At 41.4% G+C, this 25551-nt stretch overlaps 1 protein-coding gene across 1 annotated transcript in view; it reads right to left on the minus strand.

Moving 5' to 3' along the window:
• Window positions 1–25551, minus strand: part of LOC136434960 (trichohyalin-like) — a 57180-nt gene that overhangs the window by 23079 nt on the left and 8550 nt on the right. The window contains exons 7-34 of the mRNA XM_066428094.1: window positions 23171–23225; window positions 22679–22742; window positions 22141–22204; window positions 21695–21855; window positions 21281–21359; window positions 20868–21071; window positions 20042–20323; window positions 19132–19302; window positions 18290–18556; window positions 17411–17568; window positions 16755–16826; window positions 16089–16200; window positions 15772–15874; window positions 15272–15347; window positions 15030–15084; window positions 14606–14710; window positions 13739–13864; window positions 12703–12807; window positions 11707–12104; window positions 8587–9320; window positions 7616–7682; window positions 6922–7124; window positions 5641–5718; window positions 3768–3819; window positions 1743–1863; window positions 1448–1580; window positions 929–1009; window positions 302–400 (exon numbers count right to left, since the gene is read on the minus strand). Of these exons, the coding sequence (XP_066284191.1) occupies window positions 302–400; window positions 929–1009; window positions 1448–1580; window positions 1743–1863; window positions 3768–3819; window positions 5641–5718; window positions 6922–7124; window positions 7616–7682; window positions 8587–9320; window positions 11707–12104; window positions 12703–12807; window positions 13739–13864; window positions 14606–14710; window positions 15030–15084; window positions 15272–15347; window positions 15772–15874; window positions 16089–16200; window positions 16755–16826; window positions 17411–17568; window positions 18290–18556; window positions 19132–19302; window positions 20042–20323; window positions 20868–21071; window positions 21281–21359; window positions 21695–21855; window positions 22141–22204; window positions 22679–22742; window positions 23171–23225 (4225 nt within the window). The remainder of the gene's footprint in view (window positions 1–301; window positions 401–928; window positions 1010–1447; window positions 1581–1742; window positions 1864–3767; window positions 3820–5640; window positions 5719–6921; window positions 7125–7615; window positions 7683–8586; window positions 9321–11706; window positions 12105–12702; window positions 12808–13738; window positions 13865–14605; window positions 14711–15029; window positions 15085–15271; window positions 15348–15771; window positions 15875–16088; window positions 16201–16754; window positions 16827–17410; window positions 17569–18289; window positions 18557–19131; window positions 19303–20041; window positions 20324–20867; window positions 21072–21280; window positions 21360–21694; window positions 21856–22140; window positions 22205–22678; window positions 22743–23170; window positions 23226–25551) is intronic.

The raw sequence follows: 25551 nt of genomic DNA on the forward strand, positions 1-25551 counted from the left end.
ACTCGTGGTCAATTAATCAACATTTTCTCCATAGCGGCCACCTGTCCTTAGCGGCCAGTTTTGGCCAGTCCCTTGAGTGGCCGCTATAGACAGGTTTGACTGTAATTATAAATACTCCTCCATACCCCAATACAAGTAATGTTTCTCATTTGTAAAATGTTGACAATATAGAAACCTAATAGTCTGCCAATGTGAATGCTCTTCTCTTTAAGTGGAAGGGCTGCTTTCACAATGCTACAGTAAAGACCAACACAGCTCTTTTAGAACAAAAGTTCAAACTTGATAAGAAGAAGTCTCGTACTGGGAATATTGCGTTTCCTTCTTGGCCAGCTGCTCCTTAGTCTTGTTGAGGACGGTGTCTGCTGTCTTTCTTCTTTCCTGCTCTTCTCCCAGCTGATATCTGTTGATAAACAACACAGTACTTGTATGTTACAGATCTCGAAATACTGGATGCATGTGCTTTTTTGTGCACTGTGGGTGACTGTGGGTGCACTGGTTATTTTGGTGCACTGGTGCACCTAGATATTTGTGTAGGGTTTAGTACAAGAAGGTATTATCATCAAGGTATTGTTGCACACTAGAATATGGCATGATTCTTGCCATTTAAGTATCAGAAAAGATTATACAACCTTTGTTATATTAGAATTTTGAAGCCAGCTAAAGACTTTCATACTCAAGCTGTAAAGACAGGCAGTAAAATTTGCTATTGGTCTTTGCTGGCGTTCTACTTTATTCACCTAAACATTTTTCTGTGCACCTAAATTTTTACGTTAGGCCAACGAGTGGAACTATTCCCAAAAATGAGTTCCAAGCCCTATTTTACATCTTAAATCAAGCTAATTACAGGGAATTATAATTGGGACCTGTAAATTAAAGGCAAAGACCGAATTGAATTGAAAGACCATAGTTAAGTCAAACCCATGCTTACTTCAGTTTCCTAATCTCTCCCTCCAAGTCGATTTTGATGGTGTCCAAGTTGGACTTCTCTCTGTTGGCTGTGTCCAGTCTCCTGCACACACAATGCAATATGTCAGAGACAGCATGGAATAAAACAACACAATTATGGTACAATTTCAATTTGTTCTTTCGTTAATTTTGCTTAGTTTTGATTATGTAAAATTTTGTAAAAATTCCCATTGTCTAGTTTAGGGGAGGCCCATGAAAAGCCACCTAGGCCTCTGCCCCCCCCCTCCATGTTTTCTTTTTGCCCTGTTTATCTTTTTATAATTGTACATATATGCAAATAAACAAACCAACAATAAACACAACAGCACTTCTTTCAACCCAAAATAGTGATATGGCACTATATGATAAGAACATTTGCAGTGCCACCATCTTTGTCACATTGTCACACATGCAGGCTAATTCCTTTATTTTCTTAGTGCAGGGTGTCCAGAAGACGCCCTGACGCCCTGCTAGCTAATAGCCTGCATGTAAGTCTTCTCACCTCTTGAGGTCGGTCCTCTCAGACTCCAGTGACCTGACCTTGACCTGTACCTGCTCCTTGCCGGCCTTTTCCCTCTCCAGCTGACGACTGACCTCCTGCAGACGCTGGTTCAGCTTCAGCATCGTGGACGAGTCTAACAGAAACAAGGAGAATATTTGACTAAGTATGTATAACTCTTGCTACCATTTCTTGAGTTACTGTGTTCACGCTCACACAGAGGCAGACACACACGAACGCTGACGAAAACATAACCTTCTAGGCAAAGGTAAAATGTATGTAGCAGCGGTTTTCTCACCATTGAGTGGAGACTGGGAGGTTATTCTCATGTTGGCCAGTGGGGACTGGTCCACAACATCCTCCATCTCTGTGTCTGTGGACACTGACAGGTCCAGGTCTGCGTCCACGCCTGTGTATTCCTGTAAACACACAAACAAACAAACTTGTATGCAGAACAACTTCTGTATGGAAGCCTGTGTAAACACACACACAAACAGACAACTCTGTAAACACAACAACTAATTCTGAGTCCAAGGACACTGACAGTCTTGCAAACACACCAACTAGCCTTTTAGACAGTCTGTATAGCCGGGATAACCGCCCTTCGGCGTAACACGTCCAGTTTTTAACACCGGTCTGTGCAAAAATGTAACTTGATCCAACCACATTAGCATACCATATGGTACTGAAAAATTAATGTATCACCGGTTATTTAAAGAAGGATGGAAGATACATGTATGTAAGCGAGGGTCAGGCTCAATGTAACAGGAAAATTCCCCTAGCTCTTGTTGAGAAGTACAATGATTTACATTGAAAAGGGTTATCAGATAAAAATATGATAGTTACTAAGAAATAATGATTTCTCAGAACCATGTGACATGGTTTCTAAGTATTTCAGAAATGCATGAAAACATGATGCAGCGTGCTTTGACTGCAATGTTTACGTACAGTGATTTTTTTCAGAAGCAATGAATTATTAATAAATTCATCAGTTGCAAGCATGCAGAGAATGTAGTTTTGCTGATAAATGCTCGTACAATATGGACATACACGTAAAAAATTGTCAGGTAAAAAAATAAACATGCAATTGGACATACCATGAATGTGTCACCATGTACATGCAGGTACAATGTTCTCTTTCCATGCACAGAAGAAACCTTTCACAAATGATGCTCAACACGCCGGGTGCGAAGCCCCTTTGCGCACAATTATTCCTCCATGATATGTTCTAATCTAATGACCCCAGAACCCATGTCCAAGTAGAGCATAGAAACAACAGCTGGGCTCATAAAATATACATCACTGGGGACGTCATTTGCCACTCTTAATTAACCGTTTCTCCCAGGAAATTGCACAGACTGTTTTCAAATCAGACGGGGGAATCATTTTCTGGATGGGTGTACAGTGGCTGGTGTGAGCAAATTTCAGGATGCCACTTTCAGTAACTAAAATGAAGAAAAAAAATACTTTTCCACTATTCTACTGACCAAAGCAACGGTAAGACGTTATCTTGTCAGGAAATATTAAGAAAATTTACATTATTAAGTACAGTTACTGTGCAATTTCTTAATAATTCGTCAATTCCCAAGGTTTGGGGCTTATAATAAGTTTCTAAATTAGTTTTTGACAGATTGTCTACTAGCGAATACTTAAATTAGTTTTTCGAATGGAATGGGAAACAAGGTACTTAGAAGATGACTTTGCCACAAAAATACAGTAAATGTATCACCCAGCTTACTTTACGTGCACATTTTGCAAGTAAAGGAAACCCGAACCCATGGCACCATGTTGCAAATTGGTCAACCGACCTATATTTCAAATTCTCACTGGATTGCTTCCTTAACCTTCAGTCTCTTAAGGTGGCTGTTTATATGCAACATTAATATTGGCTATGGGGTTAGGCAGCAGGGAGAAGGTTAAAGCTTCTCATCATTTGAAAAAGCATGCTTTCCTTAACAACTATGGGAGGTTTCTGTCACAAAGTGTGTACAGGTAGTTAAGTTTGCCTTAAAAGGTTTGACAGAGTCAGAGCTTTTCACATTTTCAAAGTGACATATACTTGTTGAAAAGTTGCCATCTTTCTACCAAGCACAGACTTACTGATCAACTGCAGCTGTAACAGTCAGTTACTTATTTTATAACAGCCTCTCTGATTCAACTACTAATCTGCTACTGAAAAATTGCATAATTTGCGACAATTAGTTACTGTCATGACAGTAAGATTTCAGTAGCAAATCAGTCCTGGCTTTCAGTACTGATCAGTAAGATTCCAGTAATGCTAGTCTCCTAAGGAAAAGTAAAAAAAGTGTTGAACAATACCCACCCCATGGTGCCTGCCATTTACAGCTGTTGTTCCAGACCGTCTACTGGCAGACCTGAAAAAAATGTAAAGATTGGATTTAAAAAGCACATTCACCACAAAGATTAAGCACAGATTCTGAAACATCTTGTACACTGTACTTGTTCCTTGACAACAACACATCCATATTTCTATAAAATCATGTGCACACTAATAACAGACCCTTGCAAAGTCCTACTTCCTAACAGAATACAATGTACATTGGCTCAGAAAAAAACACAATATGATGTCTGCAAATTCTTCCAGTTTTCCTGCATTTGTGTTCATGCTAAATTTTGGAATAACCATCTAGCAAACAATGTAACAACCTTTGCCACCTGTCCCTCCTGTTTGGAAATCCACCACCGAAATAATCATCCCGAAAGTGAACCTGTCTCTGTGTTGGATACATGTACATTGTTCTAACACTGGAATCTTAACATGTCCATCTTGTAAGTCACTGGGGTCTTCATGCAAGGTGTATATAGCACTTTTTACTGTAGATCATAAAATTCTAATGGTAAGTTGCTGCTACACAACAACATACATTGTATGTTGAAATGTTGACCAGCATATGCCATTGTCAATACCATGTAAGATGAATATCTAAGGCCTTTATATGTGTCTGACCGTAATCTTTATGACCACAATCTCATGTGCTTACTCTTTCAAAAGCATAACCCCAAATTGAAACAATTTACAGTATTGCACCAGTTTCTAAATATACTGGTAGTAAAATTGAAAAGATTTTTGTTCAGACTTCTACGCCAATAAACTGGAGTGAGGGTTGCCATGGTGATGCAGACAATACTTTTTCCTCTCACTTTTGTGTGAGTAGAAACCGCTGGGAGGAGGCAGCTGGAGCACCTTTTCATTCAGGTGACCTCGTTTGCTTTGTACGTCGAAAAGCTTACGCTCTACACAGTAAAGCTTTTCAAAAGCGCTTACATGAGCACACTGTTGTAGAATTGAGACCATTTAATGAACTAAATGATTAGTAGATAAGTTCTGGGATTTAAGGATTTTTTACATGTGGCATTCCTGACATTTTTCTTGCAGGTCTGGAAAAATGAAATATCCTGGGATGGATCAATGTAACAGAATGCTGGAAAATAAGTAGTAACATTTTTTTAAACACTGTAGTGAGAAAGGAGACAAGCTGAAACAGCTTTAAAAAAACACAAAGAAAACAACAAATAACACCACAGAACTCCTTATCTCATAGTAGTAATTACATTCTTCAGGACTACAAAATAAGTACTCGTCTGGGAGACTTTTCAATATTGTGACAGGTGACATTCAAAATTACCTGCACCACACAAATTCTATGTGTACCACTTAATACATTTTCTTTCCTTTTTGAGTCCATCAAAAACAAACAATGCTTTAAGCCTAAGGTGTTCCAAGCATAATCTTAGTGGCGTCGTGTTGGTGTAACGGTAAGGGTGTTTGGCCTGGAACCAGACGTCCTGGGTTCGAATCTGCTGGGATGCCACCAGTGTTGTGTTTTTGGGAAAGGCACTTTACACAACTTTCCTCACTCTACCCACTGGTGCAAAAATGGGTACCTGACTTTGGTTGGGGAGGTAAAAGGCGGTGGACTTAGGAGAGGGATGGGCTCCACCTTCCAGTTATATGCCCTAGACATAGTGGATAACAACCCACTGCCCCTACAGCCACAAAAAGGCTACATGTATGGGACTATCTTTACCTTTTATCTTTACATTTTAGTTTTACATCATAATATAACACTAACATTTACTGTGAACTACATGAAGCAAGTTGGTAAACTAACACCCATTGCATGAACCAGTGCAGGTTAGGTACAGGTAGACATCAGAAAAACACCTGCACAAACCTGTATAATATGCAGGTGGTATTTCGACTTCGAGCCTCCTCGACAGAGCTGCTCTTTTCCTTCATGACAGAAAGTAGACTGGACAGGCGAGAGACGTTGGGAGTTGGCTACATTTTGTCTCATACAAACCACTTAAACATGGAGAGCTGCCCACTCCCAGGAATTCCAGCTACAACAACCTTTTCAAATGGACTCTGGGACAGATCAACTTAGTTCTTAGGGAGATGCGATGTTGGACTACTTCTTTCTTAACTGATTTTCACCATGATCAACGTATACTGGACATTACAAGCTATGCTAAGTACTAAACAACATGTAGACGCCTATATATATGCCCTACAAACTCAAAACTTTTGACAAACTTAACACCGAAGAATCTCCAAGTTTGGCAGACACCCCTGACTACAGAATGGCACGTCCCGCGTTCGTATGCCCCCGGGTTAAAACCTTTCAAACGCCATGTGTAACAATACCCTGCTGTCATAAGAATTATGGTGATGAAGGGTTTTATTAACTGTAAGGTGCTGGGTGAATGGAGGGTGCTGGTGTATCGATCAGGCACCAGTATGACTGCCTGACATGTTGTCTATTATTAAAACATGACAAATAGCTGTAGGGGTCGGCTGTTATCAATTGAGTTGTGGTCAAATATGCCTTCAAGCTAAGGTAGTGAAATCCTCATTTAGATCAAAGACAATAATCAATTGTGCAATAATGCGACAAAATACCTATTTGATGGGATATACATGTACATGGAGAGGAAAGGCACACATCATTATTGATGATTTTTCATGTTTTTCTGAATCATATTTAATTTCCTTTACATGTACATGCTGGTCAGCTTTTACTCTTCTGCGCAATTGTACAATGACCTGGTACAGCAATACATGATCATGAAAGTGTCAGACCAAACTTTTTGTGTTGCATAATTGGTTCTGTTCTTGTACTGAACAAACCCATTAAAAACAAGAGCTATCTGCCACTAAAAAATCATTATCAGACATGACCATATATATGTCCACAACATGAAATATCAAAACCGGAAGTTCCGTTGCAGTACCATTGCAAGATGCCAGGGGGCCCAAACTCTAGCCATTTCAATGTCTCAAGAAGACCTAACCAGTGGCACATACCAAATATCAAGACAATCCATCCAGGTATTCTTGAGTTATTGTGTACACAGAAGGAAAGGAGGAAGGACACACACATAAACACTGACGAAAACATAACTTCTAGGCAAAGATATGAAAAAAGAAAAGAAAGATTAGTCTATCCGCTGACCTGCCCCTGCCCAGATGTCCATCGAAGTCGTCCTCGCTCAGACTGATGCTGCCGGACCCCGCAGACAGCATCCTCTCCCGGCGCACCTGCTTCGCCTGCGCGAGTTCAGCCTCTGCCCGCTCCCGGTTCCGCCGCAGTTCCACGGAACGGGCGTCCTCGTCGATGTCGTCGTCCACTACGGAGGACTGGCTGCTAAACACGTCCTGAAGAGGGAAGAAAGAGGAATTGTTCCATTAAATATATCATACATTTAATATTTTATTATGATTGCAATTGACACAGCAAAACTTTTGCAAGGTCTTCTACAACTATAATGTTAACATAGATACATAGTGCATACAAACAAGCGGATACAAACTAGCCTACTAATAGTAAACATGTAACTAACCAGTAATACAATATATATACTATAAAGATAGGATAATGATTACAACATTTTTAAAGGTTTACACTGTTAATTACAGTCAAACCTGCCCCCAAGATGACAACTCAGGAAACCGATAAAATCTGGTCTATCGGGATAGGCCGTCACTACACTACAAAAAAGTGGTAACATAATAGTGTCATTGTACTGTTTTGACCACTACAAAAAAGCATGCTACATATATACATGTATAGTTCTTATTTCATTCAAACCCAGTAGTACATCTTGGAAACTAAGGAAAGGATAGAACAAAACCCTATAATCACATACCTCCTTGTCTATTAAGTCTGGTCTTTGGAGGCCACCAGAGCTGGACTGCAGTCTTGGGCTGTCATGTCTGTTGAATAAACATACGAAAGTCAGATCAAAACTGCTTGAAGCTCACCATGCCTTTGTATGTAATGCAAAAACACTGAGGTTTCCAACGTACAAGCCAAATTGTCTAAATTTCCAACCATCATAGCAATAGGAACAGTAACAGGAAATGATGTATTCACGACCACAGACAAACAGTTGCTGTTTTCATGAAATTACCTACACATAGTTGAACAGATTAAGAACAGAGACTAATTACTACATGCTCACTAGCCACAGAGTCGCACAAGGATTACAAGCAAAAGAAACATAATACACTGAAAACATGACAATTTGGAGAGCAGAATTTCCCCACAAACCTTCTTTTTTTCTTCCTAACACCACCTACCCCTGATCATGTCATCCCCTACAGAATGTATGCCTCTACAGGTATAAGATGGATGGCAATCCTTCCACAAAACATTTCTAGTTCTAAAATTGCTTGACCTCATTCAGCCCAGGAACTAATTACAGAGATTACACCAGGGATTGTGGTAGGGTCTTCTGTGCATCTTGTTTAACCCTGCGACAACGCACTGTCTAAATCGGTGTCCTTCTGTGAGGCTTTAACAAACCACCCACGTTTGGACTGAACCTCAAAGATTGATTTCGATGCATTTCAGTGACATACAATACATGTATGCCTTCTCATGACAAGGGACTTTCCCCGTGTCACCTTCACAGGAAAATTATTACAGTCACAGAGCCCATCTTAGTGAAGGACTGGCAGAAGAAAAGTTTCAAGCATCAATGAACATCTCACCCTTGCCATTTTTCCTGTTCTCATTTAGGACAGGTTGACTTTTAAGTCAAAACCCTAGCAGCACACATAGCCAACGGGGTGTAAATTATGATGAATGTTGAAACACCAGAGAACAACTACTTACACTGGCTCTGCTTGCTTCTCGGCTAACTGCCTCAGTTTCTCGAGATGTTTCTGAGTCTTCTCCTCTGCTATCCTCCTCTCCTCGGCCTTTCTGGCTTCTTCTTGTCGTTGTTTCTCCTCTTGTCTGCGCTCTTCCTCCTTCTCTCTCTCCCTCCGCCTTTCTTCTTCTCTTCTCTGCTCCTCAGCAAGTCTTTCCTCCTCCTCGCGTCTTTGCTGAGCTCCACGCTCTTCCTCCTTTCTTTTGGACTCTTTTTCCTTTCTGATCCTCTCTTCTCCTAGTCGTATCCTTTCTTTTTCTTCTTCTCTCCGTCTTCTCTCCTTTTCCCGTTGTTCTTGTTCAAGCCTCAGTTCTTCTTCCTCACGTTGTCGAGCCAATTCGTCTCTTCTTTTCCGTTCCTCCTCTTTTCTCTTTCTCTCTTGTTGTTGCCTTTCTTCTTCTAGTCTTCTCTCTTCTTCTTTCCTGAATCTTTCTTTCTCTTCCTCTTCTCTCCTTCTTCTTTCCTGTGCCTTTCTATCTTCTTCTTCTCGTCTCTTTTGATCTTCTCTTTGTTTCCTTTCCCTGGTTTGTCTTAGTTCTTCTTCTTTCTGTTGTCTCTCTTCCTCTTGTCTTTCTAGCTCCTTTCTTCTCTTTTCCTCCTCTCTACGTTGTTTCTCTTCTTCCTTCCTTCTTTCTTCCTCTTCCTCCTCCTTTCTTTGTCTCTCTTTTCTTTTGGCTTCTTCCTCTTCCTTGCGTTTCTGCAAAATAGAAATAGAAAATGAAACGTCTTTGAAGTCTCAACAGCGGGAGTTTTTTTTTTAGCTAACAGAAGCTCCCAAAAGTAAATTGACAAGACTTGAAAAAAGGACTGGTCATGTGAAATGAGCCACCATTCCTCAATAAGTCAGATTATGCTACAGAAACAAAACACTCTCATCATCATCGGCATTGGCTAGAAACCTTTCTAGATTTGATGATAATGTCCCCGCATTCTAGCCTCCTTCAGACTTCCTGAAGTGCCGGCGTTTATTTTTTGGGGAGCCCTGATTCGCGATTCCCCCCCCCCCCCAAAAAAAAATAAACGCTTCAAGAAGTCTGCAAAGTAGGCCACCTTGTTCAACTTAGTCCTCAGACGTCATTTCCGTCAGGACAAGCGCTGCCAGCCAGTATCTGAACTTTGGCTCGGGTTACCACATAACTTACTTTTTGAAACATCTGTCAACATTGACGGGATGACACAAAACGATGGACCAGCAAGTTAACATATCCTTGACCAGACTAGACCATGGGTAGCCAACCGGGAACAAGACAATATGTAGTTTACATTGTATATATTACGCATATGTGACAGAAAAACACATTGTTAATCTCACTTTTATTTGAGTGATAGCTTCCAAAAATTGTGATTTCAAATCAATGTTTATCAGTAGCATTTTTCATCCTGTTCATAACAGTCTTTATGATTTAGGCTTATATCACAGTTATGATAAAGAACAACAAATAGGATCTCAGACATACATGTACTGTCACAAAGCTCAAAATAGCAAACACACAAAACAAAACAAAAACTGCAAGCTTTCAACAAATGTTTTGATTCAGCACCAATGTTAACAGTGGACTACTACTACCAATGTCAACACTTTCCTTGCTTCTCAAAAACCACACAGGAAATAACCCAGATGTTGAAAAGACATATTAAAGAAGACATTTTGGACACTTAAAAGGGTGAAGCTTTTTTTCAAGCAGGGATACAAATCGTACACACCTACTGTCGCGGTCAAAAATGGTGGTGAAAATTGCTCAGGCACAATGCAATCAATACCACTTGATGTATGTTTTTAGCTTTCCCTGTGTACAGAGTTCTCTCCAATGCAGGAATCCTAGCATTCTCTCAGTTACTATATAAATAACATAGCACAGACTGGACAGACGCCAACGCTTGTTCCAATGTTTTGAAGCTGTACTATTTGGACGCAGTTCATTGTGTAGAACACACTCTAGGTACTAGACCCACATAACAGAAAAAAGCCTGAGTATAACTCAGTAAAGAAACGATACCAAACTTACCCTAAAGACCTACACTGATGGGGAGTATTCAACAAAGACTTGTCACAAAACCAGCAGTGTGCAACACATGACAAAATAATGTGGAGTACAGGACGCCTAGCATAACTGTGTAGCGTACAGTTGCCTGTCACTGAAACTATACAACTGGGGATAAGTTACACTAATCCACTATAACCCCCCACCCAACTGCCCGAGTCTGAAGTGTCGGGTAACCCGGTAACAACAGAAAAGAGTCAGGTTTCAGAGTAGCATCATTAGCATATGAAAGAGGTGATTTTGCAGTCTGGGCCGGGAGAAAGTACGCTAAGGGGCAAGAGACTCTTTTTAAAGTCAATAACATGCCGACGAGACTGTATAAAATGCTTTGTGAAGTTTGACACAGAATTTTACAGATTGACTTGTGCAAACATGGCCGTTAACGGCTGAGAAAGTTATCAACTTCAGATCTCACTAAGCAAACGTTAAGATGAAGTTAAGCCATAACAAATTGGCCGTACAAAAAATGGATTCTTAAAGAAAGATTATGTCTTGCTCCAAGTTGTTAAAACTTTTGGAGCTAGCATTTCTTGACTTGGAGAAGTTAAAGTTCTGTGAAGTTCTGTTTGATTTATTGGTGCTTGATAACTGCTACTGTTGATTTTCTTGGATTTTGTCAACATTTACTTTGTTGGTAGCCTTGTTGTCATGCAATTACAGGTGCTGGGTCAATCCTTACGGTCAAGGCTTCAATAAAAGAAACAAAAGCCAAACAACACTATAAAAAAGGAATAAAACGCTACCAAAATTCAGGCTTATGAACAAGCAGAAGGCATACTGAGACAAAGTTGAATATACACATCTGAAAATCTAAGTTGTTCAAAGTAAAACATCTCATAATTCATAGGTTTTGAAAAATGAAGAAACCATAACATAGGAAGGACAATGTACTCTTTAAATTGATGACTGAAATTTTACCAATCCTGTAGTTTGGCTGACCAGTTGGTGGTGGAAAGAAAAAAGAGCCCCTTGACAGCACTGAGAGGTACTGCAGCAACCACACCAAGACTGATAGCAAAAGCAAAATCAAAGATGGCTAACCTTTTCAGCATGGTGCTCCCTCTCCTCTTGATCTCGCTTCTCACGCTCTCGTCGTTCCCTTCTCTCTTGTTCCTCTTGTTCATGCCTCTCCTTCTCCTGCTGTCTCCGTTTCTCCTCTTGCTCTCGCTTCTCGCGCTCTTGTCGTTCCCTTGTCTCTCGTTCCTCCTGTTCCTGTCTCTCCTTCTCCTGCTGTCTCCGTTTCTCCTCTTCCTCCCGTTTCTGGCGCTCTTCTTGCTCCCGTTTCTGCCGCTCCTGGCGGTCCCGCTTCTTCTCGCGCTCCCACTCGGATTCGCTCTCCTCCTCTGTGACCTCGGACTGGCGGGATCGAGCACTGCCAAGCTGCGAGGCCAGGTCCTCGTCTTCCTCCTCTATCGTCTGGGAGACGCCGCGATACAGCGCTGGGGAGGGGAAACACCTCAAACCTTTTAATATCATCTTAACAATGTGTACTGTGAATAAATGCATTGAATAAATGGATGGAATGAATGAATCAATGAATTTGGCCCTAATACTATAGTTCTATGGCTAAAGAACTATGATCTTCAAGGAAGAAGCAGTTCTTCAACTCTATATCTTAAATCCTCTTTTGGTACATCATCACTTTCTGCTACATCAAGAGCAGGAGGTTGGAATGAAAAACAGCAATCATTGAGCAGAAACAGCAGATGTGACTCTAACACAGCCCAAATCAGGTATCCACTGAATTGGAGTCCTATATGGAAAGAGGCGGCGCTGCAAAACGCAAGTTAAGCGCTATTGATGTCTTGACATGGCGCACTTGCAGTCAAGACGTTTTATTGTTTTTCCTTGTCAAATAGAATCATAGCTTTGACAAAGAAGAGTAACTTCCCAAAAAGAGCAAAGACAGTTTGGCACAGGATTTAGGAAAAGGAGGGCAGCAAGTAGCAACAAGACGACACTAACAACGCTAGTCATCTAGAGGCCTAAACATTACTTTCTGCTACGAAGCACAACACGGTACAATACATTACGTACGCGGCCTTCCACTACCGTAGGGCGAGGAGTAAAAATCGTCATCCTTGGGAGGGAGAACCTCGTCATCGCCAAAGTCAGACGAGGTTTCAGAATCCTCGTCACCGACTGTAACCACCATGCAACATGCACACCACTTACTAAAGCATTAGTCAACACCAAAACAAAACAACACAAAACAAAACAAATGCACACCACCTACAGCTTTTTAGCAAACACCAAAATAAAACAACACAAAACAAATGCACACCACCTACAACATTTATCGGGGTAGTCAACACCAAAACAAAAACAAAACAACTGACAAAACAAAATGAATGTTCAACACAGTGGAGCGTAAGAAAGAAGGAATTACAAAGCAACTGTTTTGGATAAACTGGGTGTTGGAATAACACCAAGACACCTTTTTTTTGTAGCACTCTGAAACAATTTTGTTGTCTTGCTTGAGTTTGGTTTCAAGAAAAAGTGTAAACCTTGATGAAATGATGAAGTAAGGCTAAGGATGTTCAAGAATTTGAGATGAAATGTACAATTTGAAATCTAAAGGGATGAAAGGTCAAAGACATTTTCTTGCATTTACATGAAAGTTCACGGGTAGAACTTCATGTTAGGGAAAAAATGGAGAGTTCGCAGTGGTTTAAAGTTCAGGGTAACAAAGAGGTTGGTGGGCAGAAGACAGGACAAGCATTTTGCGGTGGTCTTAAGTTCGCAGTGAAGCAGTTACGGTAAAGAACGCGAACACTCCGCAAAAATCTCAAGTTACAGTACTGTATTTCATTTCCTTTCCTCTGTCAAATCTTGATTTGTCACAATCTCTCTCAGACATTGACTGTGGGCTGTTGGTTTTTAGCCATCATTTTCTTGTTGGTCAGGGAAAAGCAAAATTTACATGGATGAAGGTTAGACATCCAGGTAATAGGATACACCAAAAATAGTTAATCAAGCAACTGGATAAAATTTTGAAACAGTCAGACGTTTCAGACAGCATCCGCTGAGAAAATTCTTTACGGGGAGGGGTCATGCCTGGGGAGTGACCTACCTCTATGCCCCGACTCCTGGAAGGACGGAGTCTTAGACACAGACTGAGTGAAGTCTTCGTCTTCCGGTCTGATAACCTCATCGTCACCAAACGTGGACGTGTCTTGTTCGGACTCTTGGGCCGAGGCTTTGTTAGAGATTAAAGAACACGAGACACAAAACAGAAGAACAAAATAAAGATGTGCAAAATAAAAGAACTGAAAGTTTGAAATAAATCAAAATTGTGCATTTAACTGTTAAATACATTAATATTAGTTATTCAGGAGGTGGTGTGGGGTTACTACACACTGTTAGTTAGAGAGAGGGGTGAAGATACTGGCCTACCTGCAAAGTGACTCCGGCATCAGTAGAAGATAAGGAATCTAATATTTATTATAGAGACAGCTAAGTATACAGGGTCTTCTAATATGAATAAGCTTGGGGGCACCTGTCACTAAAAGTGGACTTGTTAGATACGTATAACGTCAACTCTCATACTGTAAAATGTAATCTCACTGGGTATATTGAAGAAAAAAAAGGTGGATATAAAGAAATTTACAAAAGCAGCACCAGTTTCAGTAATCCCCGAGATATGCACACTTCAGATATCCAGGTTTTAAGGCATTTTTAAGAAGGCATTGATAGCCCCATATTTGTGTAATGGGCAGTCTTAGGGCACCCAGCGGAACCAGCGGAACCATGAGAGTTGACGTTGCAACATATTCTGACTTTCATGCTGTAAGTCTTGATAGTGCTAAGAAAAGCCTGTCTTTAATTTTTTTAATTGCAACCAACAGTCTGCGGAGGCTATTCTTCGTAAGAATTATAACCTCAATTACATTGCTGAGACTAGCCTGCCCCCCCCCCCTCCCACGTCACCATGACTTACGAGGTCTCTTCTGCATGACAGCTGGTGCGGAGGGAGACTTCCCCGCTGCCTTCCCTGCGCTGTAGTCTGATGGAGGAAGCACCTCGTCTGAGTCCCAGTCTGAATCTACAAAGAAAAAGGGAAAACAAAAATTTTCGGCAAACACGTTATAATAGTAGTCTTCCTCTTAAATCCGATGAGTCAGATAATGTTGAATGCAAATTGAAAGCCTGAAAAGTAGGGTGCATATTTTTACAGATGGCCAATTTACATTATTTGTGGAAAAGGCCTTGGGCCAATTTAATCTATGACATTTTACAAAGATCTCATAGATACAAAAATCTCATAATAGTAAGGTTCCATCTTTTCCTGAACATTAGTTTTGTGCACTCTAATAATTAATCATCCCCCTCCCCCCCAAAAAAAAAGCAGTGACCACACAAACCTGACTCATCTTGGCTCTCACTTCTTCTTCTTGGTGTCTCCTTTTTTTCAGCATTCTGAGGGGGAGGGGGGCATAAAGAAATGAGTGGTAATGTACATTTTGTATTTGTAACGTCACATTCTGTGACTTGGTTTTGCGCAGAGAATCAGCATAAACATTGCTCTCTGACTTCCAAACCTCGCCACACGTTTGCACATGCCTTGGAACATTCCTTAAAAGCTTCTTAAAGCAGTTGGTCTCACCTGCTGCGCTCTTCCTAACTCGGGTAAAGATGCCGTCTGGTTGACCTTGGGAGCTGACCTTGGAGAGGGTCGGTTCCTGTGAAGCACAAGAAGAAAGGAATTACAGTTTTCTTTTAATGTACTCACATTCACTGACTTAATGTTGATATAAGAAAAATATGCCACATAACACAGAGATTTTCAGAACCATATTCCATATCATGTGCAAAATTGTTTCTTTATTCATTTGAAGTAAAGTCAAACCTGTCTGTAGTGGCCACTCAATGGACTTGAAGAAAATGACTACAGTAGATACATGATTGTGTAGGTGTTCACTACAGACAGGATTCTTTAATGCTTGGGGCAATTGTATTTAGTCTAGTGAAAGGGACCACCAAAAAGCGGCCACAGTGGCCAGGTGGTCTTAATGGACACTTGTACGGGTTTGACTGGACCACATTTCAGACAAGCTAGATGTATTCAGTCTGATGTTAGCATTGTTCCTAATGGATGCAAATTACCTTGGGGTCAAAGGTGATGGAGCGTCCTGGTCTGTTTCGTTCTCGGTGTCAAAGTTCACGCTGGAGACCTCTGACACATCCGACAGGCCAAGCTCTGCCAGGACTGGGGATTGAAAGCGAAACATGGGTTACCAAGATACACAAAATCTTTGTAGCTGCAGTTCCATAGAAAACCTCTAGGGGGCCTATAATCATTACACCAACACAACACCACCTTCCTCATACCCTAATCTCCAAGCAGATCTATCAGTAGCAAGACAGCATCAAATAGGCCAACAATTGCATCAAAAGCCACCGTTTACCAACGAGTGCCTCACCTCTTTTCCTGTCCTCCTCATCCTCTGGAAGATCAGTTGGTGCAGGAGCCTTAGCCTTAGCTCGAGGGCTGGACTTGCTTTTCCCTGTTGGTATCACGTCTTCATAGTCATCCTGTACCAAACAATACCAAACAAAAAATTTGTCAAGACAGCATTTTGCATAATAATTTCCATAAAATGACAATCATCCTACACACATGTATGAGACTGTATTTTGGTAAGATTGCATACTGGTTTCTACAATAATGTGCCCACTGCTACTTTTCTTGAATGTATGATTCTTCAGAAGTTCTGATACATACATCCTTCACAGCTACGTGTGTGCTAAATTGTGAGTTCACCAAAGCTAATCTCATGTACTTCTGCAGAATCAATGTCATTAATCAATCAATTAATCAATCAATCACGCCGTTGTTTGTTACTATGGCAGATTGATCACTGGTGTCATTCTCTTTGACATCTGCATGCTGGAAAACGAATCACACTGAAAAAGAGGACAAATTTGAGAAAGTCACAGATCATAGAAGCCCTTGGCCCTTGCAAAGAGAGATCGAAAGGAGTCTGCCAACATTTTTCATGAGTTCAGATCAAAGTCTCTGATTGTTGAAGGTGTGAAGGAAAGAAGTGAGGGATAGGAGAAAAGAAAGTGCTGGTTTCCATGGTTACCTCCTCCTGTATGTTGCCATGGCGAGGGGTGGGCGTGGCCGGTGGTGTGGAGTCCCAGTTGTCATCACTGCCCTGTTAAACCCATTGTACATGTATATTTGAATTCAACATGTACAGTAAGTACCGTGACTAGAAGCATTTGGCTTTGAACATTTGTTTGCACGAGTGCCTAAATTTGGGGGTTCTTTTCTAGTTTCAAGTGACTGCTGTTTTAAAAGGAATTCAACTTTAATGCAGCAGCTGTAGATACCATAAATTACAATAATTGTGTAATTGGGTTCCATTTCCAAACTGTAAATATGCAGATGATCTTAGATTTGTTTTCAAAATACTTTTCTCTGTACTTACATGGTTTATCCTGTACAATCAGCAGGGATAGCCCAATGAAATACCCACTGGATATTTATGTTTGTATGTTTGTTTTGCATATCTGGTAAACAGTTTTGTTCAGCAAGTCAAGCTGTGTAATACCTGACTGTAAGGTTTGATCCCTCACACTGGGATGGACCCCTACAGTAGGTCGATAAATGTTGTTTTCTTAGCATACTAGAGGTGTGGCTTTCCTCAAATGCAAAAATATGTGTCTTCCACAGCCTTAAAAGAAAATAAATAAAATACCATAAAAGAAAACATACTACTGTACAAACAGTTCCTACCTTCTTGTCCCTGCCATTCTCCCTGGGGGTGGGGGTGGCCGGTGGGGTGGTGTCCCACTGGGAGTCAGACCCCTGCCTATCCCGAGTGGTGGGGGTGAGGGGTGGGGATCCTCGTGCCCGAGGGGACAGCTTGTCCCTGGGGGAGGCTGGTGACCCATCTAGATGGTGTGAGACAGAAAATGTTAAAACAACAACAAAGTTTTCTGATAAATCTTACTTCTAACACCATGAATAGTACTGTAGCTTGCAACTGCTTTAACAAGATGCGAAGAAGATCCACCTGTAGACACAAAGACAGTTAGTTAAAGAAAAAGCCAAATATTAAAAGGTGTTCCTTTGGAGCAAGTGTAAGGTGTGAGGTTAGTTACCATTACACATCTCCATTAGATTTAGTACACGATTCACAAAGAAGTGCATTCTATTATTAGTTACTCCTAATATGTACATGCATCGTCCTCCACCTGTTTCAAACACATTGCCTGGTATCCATTTCAGAAATGTATAGAATCTATAATAGCTGCCGAGTCTCTTTTGTCCTCTCCTTCCTCTCTTTTTGCAGAGAGGACGAATGAGATTCCACAGCCATTATGAGGGGCCCACATGGTCTTTTCCATAAGGCATTGGCAGGCCTTTTTAATTTTCCGTATTCACGTAATTCGTAGCGAGGTGACAAAATTGTGCATAATTACCTGTCTTGTCAGATACCTCATAGTAGGGATGGATACCAGGCTACATGTAACACATATATTATGTACATGCTTAAAGTTTAGGATAACATACAAACGTAGAATTAGAGATATAAGTAGTGAGTGAGTGAATGAGTGAGTGTTTTAGAAAAAGAAGTCCCCAGTGTCAAGTAAGGTTTTCCATCTTGTTTACCACTGTGTTGCTCCTTTTGATAACTCGGCAGTGTTGGAGAGCTGCGGTCCCTCTTTTCCCCAGATCTAGGAGTCCTATTGAGGGAGCCAGACTTATCCTGCATGTCATGGATGCTACCATTCTGGTGCGTAGGGGTGGGAGGGGCGCTGGAGTCCCATTCTGACACAGAGTCTTCCAAGTCCGGTAACCTCGGCACCAGAGGAGGGGGGGACTTAACCGGGCCCTGTACGATGGGAGAGGGCCCCCTAGGAGAGGTGGGGGACACCTCTACAGAACCAGAAACAAAAAGATTGTTATACTCAAAATGTCTGATTCTCTCTGTCCCATCACCATGTGTGTACAGGATTCAAAAGTGCCAGGATCAACTCCCTCAAACCTGTATGGTTAGTACATAACGTGTTATGATGATTTTGAAAAATGTCACTCCAGAGCACTGTTCAGACTTCGCCAGTGCTGCTCAATTACACATCCTTGCACAGAAATGGGTGCATTTAATCACCAGCCTCACCCGTCTATTTTATGGTACAACTGTACATCTCATGGCAGTTTTTACCATAATACAGACATGTACAAGTTACATCAAGTACAGTCTCCAGTCTTTAGAACAGGTTTGAGAACCATTTTCCTACACAAAGTTGTCAAACCTGTTATCCAGACCTTAGAATCTCCATGTACATGTATTCCAAGTAACTTGTATTATGGAAAGCTGCAGTGAATCAGACCCCTTTTATTTTCAGAAAGTCCACTGGGAGTTCCCAAAAGACGTTTCCCGCCACCGTCAAGACGTCCCAACCATCTCCTAACCAAACACTTAGAGTTGGCAAAACGGTCTTATAATTCACCCCTGGCCATGGCCTCTTCCAGCTCATCCTGAAGCGTTGCCACGGCAACTGGGCTGGAGTCAGACTCAGAGTCTACCCCTGAGCTAGGGAAACTGTTCACTCCTACTTCTTTTGGAGGAGAGTCATGCGGGAATACACTGTTACGAGGAGAGCTCTTTCTTCTGAGGTGGTCTTTGATGAGAAGGAAGGAATAAGGATGGTTGATAATGAGTGACATTCAAGAAAAAGGTTATTTGCTGTATGGTGCCTATAGCACTGGAATAATATGACAGGGAATGAAGAAAGCATGATCTGGTATGGTTTGAGCTACATGTATTGCTAGTAAGAGTACAAATGAGGTTTACATACAAATTTAACTTAAATGTATACATGTATACATACATGTAGGAAATTCTGTGACTATCTTAAAAACTAATAGGAGGTGTAGTGTTGCTTTTTGGCGAACTACTTTTCAATAAATACTTTCTGTTCATTCACAGTAGACTGACACCAGTCGAGTGGAAAATGGTCAGGCTCACAATGCAAATGTTATACAGCTACCAATGTCCATAATTATAAATAGTCTATGAGTGCATTTAACTGAGTTGCAGCATTTCACATTCTCTTCTCCCTAAAAAGGTTAGTGACACAAGTGCAAAATGAGATGGTCACACGTGTGTGTTAAGGTGCATAGAAATGTTGACTGAAACCCTATCGTTCTGTTAGTCAGGTGCCTTGTGAAGATGAGAAGGCTGTGAGGAAAACAATGTTAGATCTTCTCTTACTTAACTGTTTCTAGGTAATTTATCAAACTTATATTCTTGGTGCTTTATCAAAGTGTGACTCTTAATCCTTATAAGAGAGTGACCAGAGAAGAGGTTGTGTCAGATCGTTGTTTCTGTGGTACAGAAAAAAAGATTTGCAGGTTCACCATCGCTGTCAGAGGAGTCCGAGTTGGCTCCGCGTTTGGGCGAGGGCGAGGCAGCCGGTGACGAGTCCCAATGTGATTCCGACTCCCGCTGTTCCTTGGGTGTGGTGGGAGACAGGGGAGGGGAATTCTGGGTATCCTGGTGGGAGACCTCATCCTCTTTCTCCTGCTGCTCTGATTCCAACGGTCGGTCTTCCTTGGCCGATGTCGGGGAAAGGGGAGGGGAATTCTGGGAGTCCTGCGTTCGCGGCGACATTTCCCCTCTTGGTGTCATTGATGTACCGTCTGATGGCAAGATCATGGATAGTACAATACTATTTTAACTTCTTTATGGAAGGTATCATAAAAGGAACTTTGATGAGAGATTTGGAAGCAAAATGATGTGGAACATTGCTGTGAGATCTGGGCATCAAGATTTGCCTGCAGTCGTCTAGTACTTTTCTTTGAAAGTATAATAAATGAACATTGGTGAGAGATCTGGAAGCAAAGTGCTGTGGAACTTTGGTGTGAGATCTGGAAGTTAGGATTTGCCTCTGCTATACTACTTATTACATTAAGTACATAATGATAATGCATATTTCAACCCTTCATCATCTTTACACCATGAAGTGCACACTATCCAGGCAAGCATGTACAAAACAAATTGTAACATCAAATCAGAGGTTTGCTGAAAATAAAAGAAAAAATGCATTTAGATGGTGCGGGTGACTTCACTGGATTGGTAGGTGAAAACCTGGTGTCAAAAAATGAAGAGAGAAGAAAAAAAGCTGAATGAAAAGTACAATTGGAACAGCAGAGTAAAAAACACCACTGGGACAGTGACTTTTACCAGTGGAGATGCCAGAGTCTTTCACAGACTCGATCCCAGGGGGGTCCTTAGCAGTGGGGGATAGTGGACTCCCAGGGGGGTCCTTAGCTGTGGGGGATAGTGGACTCCCAGGGGGGTCCTTAGCTGTGGGGGATAGTGGACTCCCAGGGGGGTCCCTATGGTGGGGAGATGTTGGGCTGTCTGAAGAGGAGTCATCATCTATTTCTGACAGGGGAGAGCAGAAGGTGTCATTTGAAAAATCTGAATCAGATGATACCCATATCTATGGTAAGCACATGAAAATCTTTCCATACACAAATAGCCTGAAATCCATCCTATTCGAGCAATGGCGCGCTCCTCTGATTGCTTCCAAGCAGAATAAATCCGGCCCCTGGCCCAATTCTAACATTGGCTTGTTATCTGTAAATTCCCACCTTTCCCTCCACTCTTCTGTGACTTGTCATCTTTGTCCAACTTCAAGAGCTTGGCCAGGTTCATCTTCTTACCAGGCTTCTGTAAAACAAGAAAACACAGATAAGCGACAGTTGAATAATGCATCAAAAGTATGTAACAATAAAGGATTGTTTGATAAACTAACTAACTTACTAATTCGAGTATTTTACCCCAGGGCCTGCTACAGCAACACTGTGTTATAATACTAAATTTCCTCTACATGTACAACTCTATCTCCTTTGTCAGATCTATACTAGTAAGACCCTATGAAAGTGTTATTTGCTGTAAAAATGAACTTGTGGATTAAACTATCATTAGTATACTTTTACATGTAGTTTTAACTGATTGGAAAGAGTGGAGAGAATTCTACTTCTTTCAAACAGAACACAACGGACCTTTTCCCCGATGCTCTCAGGTTCAGAGGGTCCCCATGAGTCTGCGGCAGGGGAGGGGCTCCGGTCGCCATCAGAGGCAGCCCAGGAGTCGCCGCCGTCCCGCGGACTACGCGGGGAACGGGATTCCCGCCCATGGCCCCTCTGCGATCCAGACTCCCTCTCTGGTTGAACATACATGTAATGCAGTCAGCTTGATAAGCCACCCCATAGTCAAGGATGTTTTTGGTAAGGCAAAAGGTTAAGACTTGTAGTTAAGACAAAGTTTACAAGTTAGGGCCTTAAACTTCAACTTTGACCTAGGCAACGGTGTTCAATAGATACAATTGTATAGATAAATAAAGAGACCTCCTTTAATTGCTTATTTCATGAAACACTAGAAAAGGAAGATCATCTTTCACATTCAGGCAGAACAATCATGTTCCCTTTTCAATCTGAAAGTTACTGACCTTCTGGTAGAGACTCGTCGGACCTGCTGAGGTACCTGGTCAGTTTGGGTACAGCCTTCGGCCGCTGGAAAACACGGACAAGGAATGGTTGTAGGCTCAATCAAGACTCTATGTCAGTAATTAGCACAAATTAGCTGACCTGCCTTACTACTTGCATTAGCTATCAAAAAAGCATTACCCTTGGTCTGAAAAATTGCATGCCTCGAGTTTGACCTGCTTTGATTTCATCACCATGATCTTACATCCGGATTACTCTGGTGAGGTATACTATATAAGTTTTTCCAGTACTTTTCGTCCTTCATGGCGGGCACTAATGCAGACCCTTTGAGACCAGTGTCTTTTTCGATTATTGTCAATTCAAGTAGTGGGTGGTTGTCCAACTTGGCGTTTTCCCTCGACTTTACTTCAATTCACTTTAATATACATCATCAACATCATCATCATTTAATATACAACGTCATGTAATTTCAAGATACATGTATTGTGATCTGATGACTCGAAGTGTAGTATTAAATGGATGTAGTTTTTTAGTTCTTACCTGGGCAGGCTTGGGTTCTGCAGCACTGGGTTCTGATGCCGCCCAGGAGTCCTCGGCATCAGACCTGTGGGGTACAGACAGATAGGGAGAACAATGTCATTGTAAACTAAGATTGTAAAGAGTTGTCAAGCGAAATTGAGGGGTTGACAGATCACAGGCTTGATTTCTGGCATGCCTGACCAAACATTTTGTCCTTGGGACTTTTAAGTCTTTGCATTCCTCACTCCACCCAGGTGTAAATGAGTACCAGCTTCGGTTAGGGAGGTAAAACGCAGTGGAAGGAGAGGGTTGGGCTCCGCCTTCCAATACTGTACCCTAGAGACAGTGGATGAACAACACACTGTCCATATGGCCTGTTAACGGCTATGGGACCTTTTACTTAATATATATATAAACACCTCCAAGGATTCTGCAGTTCTATAATGAGTGTGTTGACAATCATGATTCAACTTTTCATTTGTTATACATGTACTAGATAAGTTGCCATCCTACCTTGACTGGGGTGAGTCTCTTCTATATGGCACCTCCTCATACGGGTGTTCATCATCTGTGGAAGGAGTTATAACAACTGTCAGTCATGAAACCACCTTAGGTTTATGAACATAGAAAGATCTGTCGCAAAGACAACATTTAGATGTTCAGAAATGCCGTCGATCTAATCAGGTTCAAACTCAAAGCAAACAGAGTTAGAGATTGGGACAGGGAAAAACTAAATGCATCCTTAGTTGTTTTTTTTAATCCATGGGAAATTTCCTTACTAGAGGAAATACTCTGGTCAACATTGAATAGATACATGTAGCCAAACCTCCTGAAATCTTGATAAAGGATGTAAACTCAAATTTCATTGTAACTTTGAGGAATAAGTCACCACAACATGGGCGGATGGTAAGACAAAATAAGTCCCCACAAACACAAGGGGGTACAACAGCAATATTAAGAAAATGAAAAGCATTGACACTGGAGACAAAAAGACATGACTGTGGGTTAAACCTTCTTAAAAAAAATCATTTGCATAAGGTCAAACAAACTGCTTTGCTTTTTCGTAACAGAAAACAGGCAAACCTTTGTGCATAAAAACGCAACCCGTCTGCACAGTTGAACAAACTGCTTTGCTTTTCACAACAGAAACAACATATCCTATTTTCTATCAGCCTGCCTTCAACTGTCTCACTAGTGGGTCTGGCCTCTGCACTTGACATGGGGACCTGTCCTACATCACTGCTGACCTCACGGCTGACCTTTGACTCTGCCCTCTGACCTTTGCCCTGTCCTACATCACTGCAAGGGCTGGTGTCACTGCTAACTTTTACCTCGACATCGGTAACTGTAGTCAGACTATAGACATCCACATCTTCCTGCCTGCTCTTTGTATTCTGTTCTGGGGATGACTCACTAAGGCCGCTTGATGCCTCGCTCACAAACACAAGCCTGCACATGTCTGAGGAGGGGATGCTACTTCGGACGGTTTGCCCTGGCTTCTGTTTTTTTACACTATCTGACTGCGTGCTAACAGCCTTTTTCTCTTTCCTACGGACCACCTCTTGGGACCTCTTGCTGACCACCACCTGGCTAGGTTGTGCTGTCTTGCCTTGACTGGTAAATTTTTCATTTGCCATTGGTTCGGCTTCTTTGAGTTTCGGAGCAGACCGGACCTGCCTTCTACGCTTTTTCTCGCTGTTCGTACGGTCATCGTCGCTGTCTGAGCTCGAGAACCGTAGTCTCTTGTGCTTTATGTCTGACTGGCTTTTGAATTTAACATCTGACTCCCTGTGCTTAGGACTGCCTTTCGCTAGGTCCTGGCTGTCAGTCTTCCGACCCTTCTTGCTCCGGTATGTCTCAAAGGACAACCTTCTTCTCTCATGTCTAAGACCTGCTTCCTCTGGACTCTCTAATGAAAAACCAAAACATCACAAGGACTGTGTGATAATCTCTTACCTAAGGTACCGCCTATCGTGACTTGCACTAAAAGTACATGCATCTGTCATGGTTTTCCAAAAAAATGTATTGGTCAATGCACTAACTTAAAGCAAAAGCATCAATTTGTAAAATGCAAAATTAACTCATATGGAAAGCACTGAATATCTCCATGTTCAAAATTTGTTACCTTCCTACCACAACATTCCATAAAAGTTCCATATGGAAAAAAAAAACTATCAATCACATGATATAACACAAGAGCTCTTGGTCCAAGCAGAAAATTCAAAGAAAATCAAATTTTACCTGAATCTAAAGAGATTGCATTTGCTAACAACAAAACTCAGTACACAAAATTCTCTTGGACAGGAAAAAAATTGTGTCATGTGCAAAAAAAATAAAAATAAAATACACCACTAATATCCATGTACACGTCACGTCACATTTGTATGGATTACACGTGACAAAGAATATCAATGGAAGCTTTACCCTTAGGTGAAGTTTTAGCTTCTTTATCTACAATTGTGCCAGGCACTACCGCTGTGTGGGGGAAAGAAAAAACAGCAAAGTCTAAAGCGACTATCTATCCAGTTAGAACTGAAAGGTGACTGCAAGAAAACTTTGGAGTCGCTTGATGCATGGGCAATAATATCCAAATTACAAATAATAGTCACTGTGTCAGTCAGAGCACTGGGAAAAAGCATAAAAATCATGTATTGTTAAGGAAAATTCAGCAAGTTGATATACATATGATATAGCCCTGAAGTTTTCTGACAATTTTGCAACCAAGTTGCCTGCCTGCAATAAAACTTTGCAAAGAAAATCATCAGTCGATGAAGGTTAGACATCCAGGTAATAAGATATGCAATGTAACTAGTGGTGTGGATCTAAACCCGAGTTTAGGTTTAGGTTCGGACTGGAGTCCAGAGGTTTAGGTTCAGGTCCGGACTTGAAAGTCC

Source organism: Branchiostoma lanceolatum, chromosome 5 (genome assembly GCF_035083965.1).
Source record: "Branchiostoma lanceolatum isolate klBraLanc5 chromosome 5, klBraLanc5.hap2, whole genome shotgun sequence".
In the NCBI taxonomy this organism is placed as follows: Eukaryota; Metazoa; Chordata; class Leptocardii; order Amphioxiformes; family Branchiostomatidae; genus Branchiostoma; species Branchiostoma lanceolatum.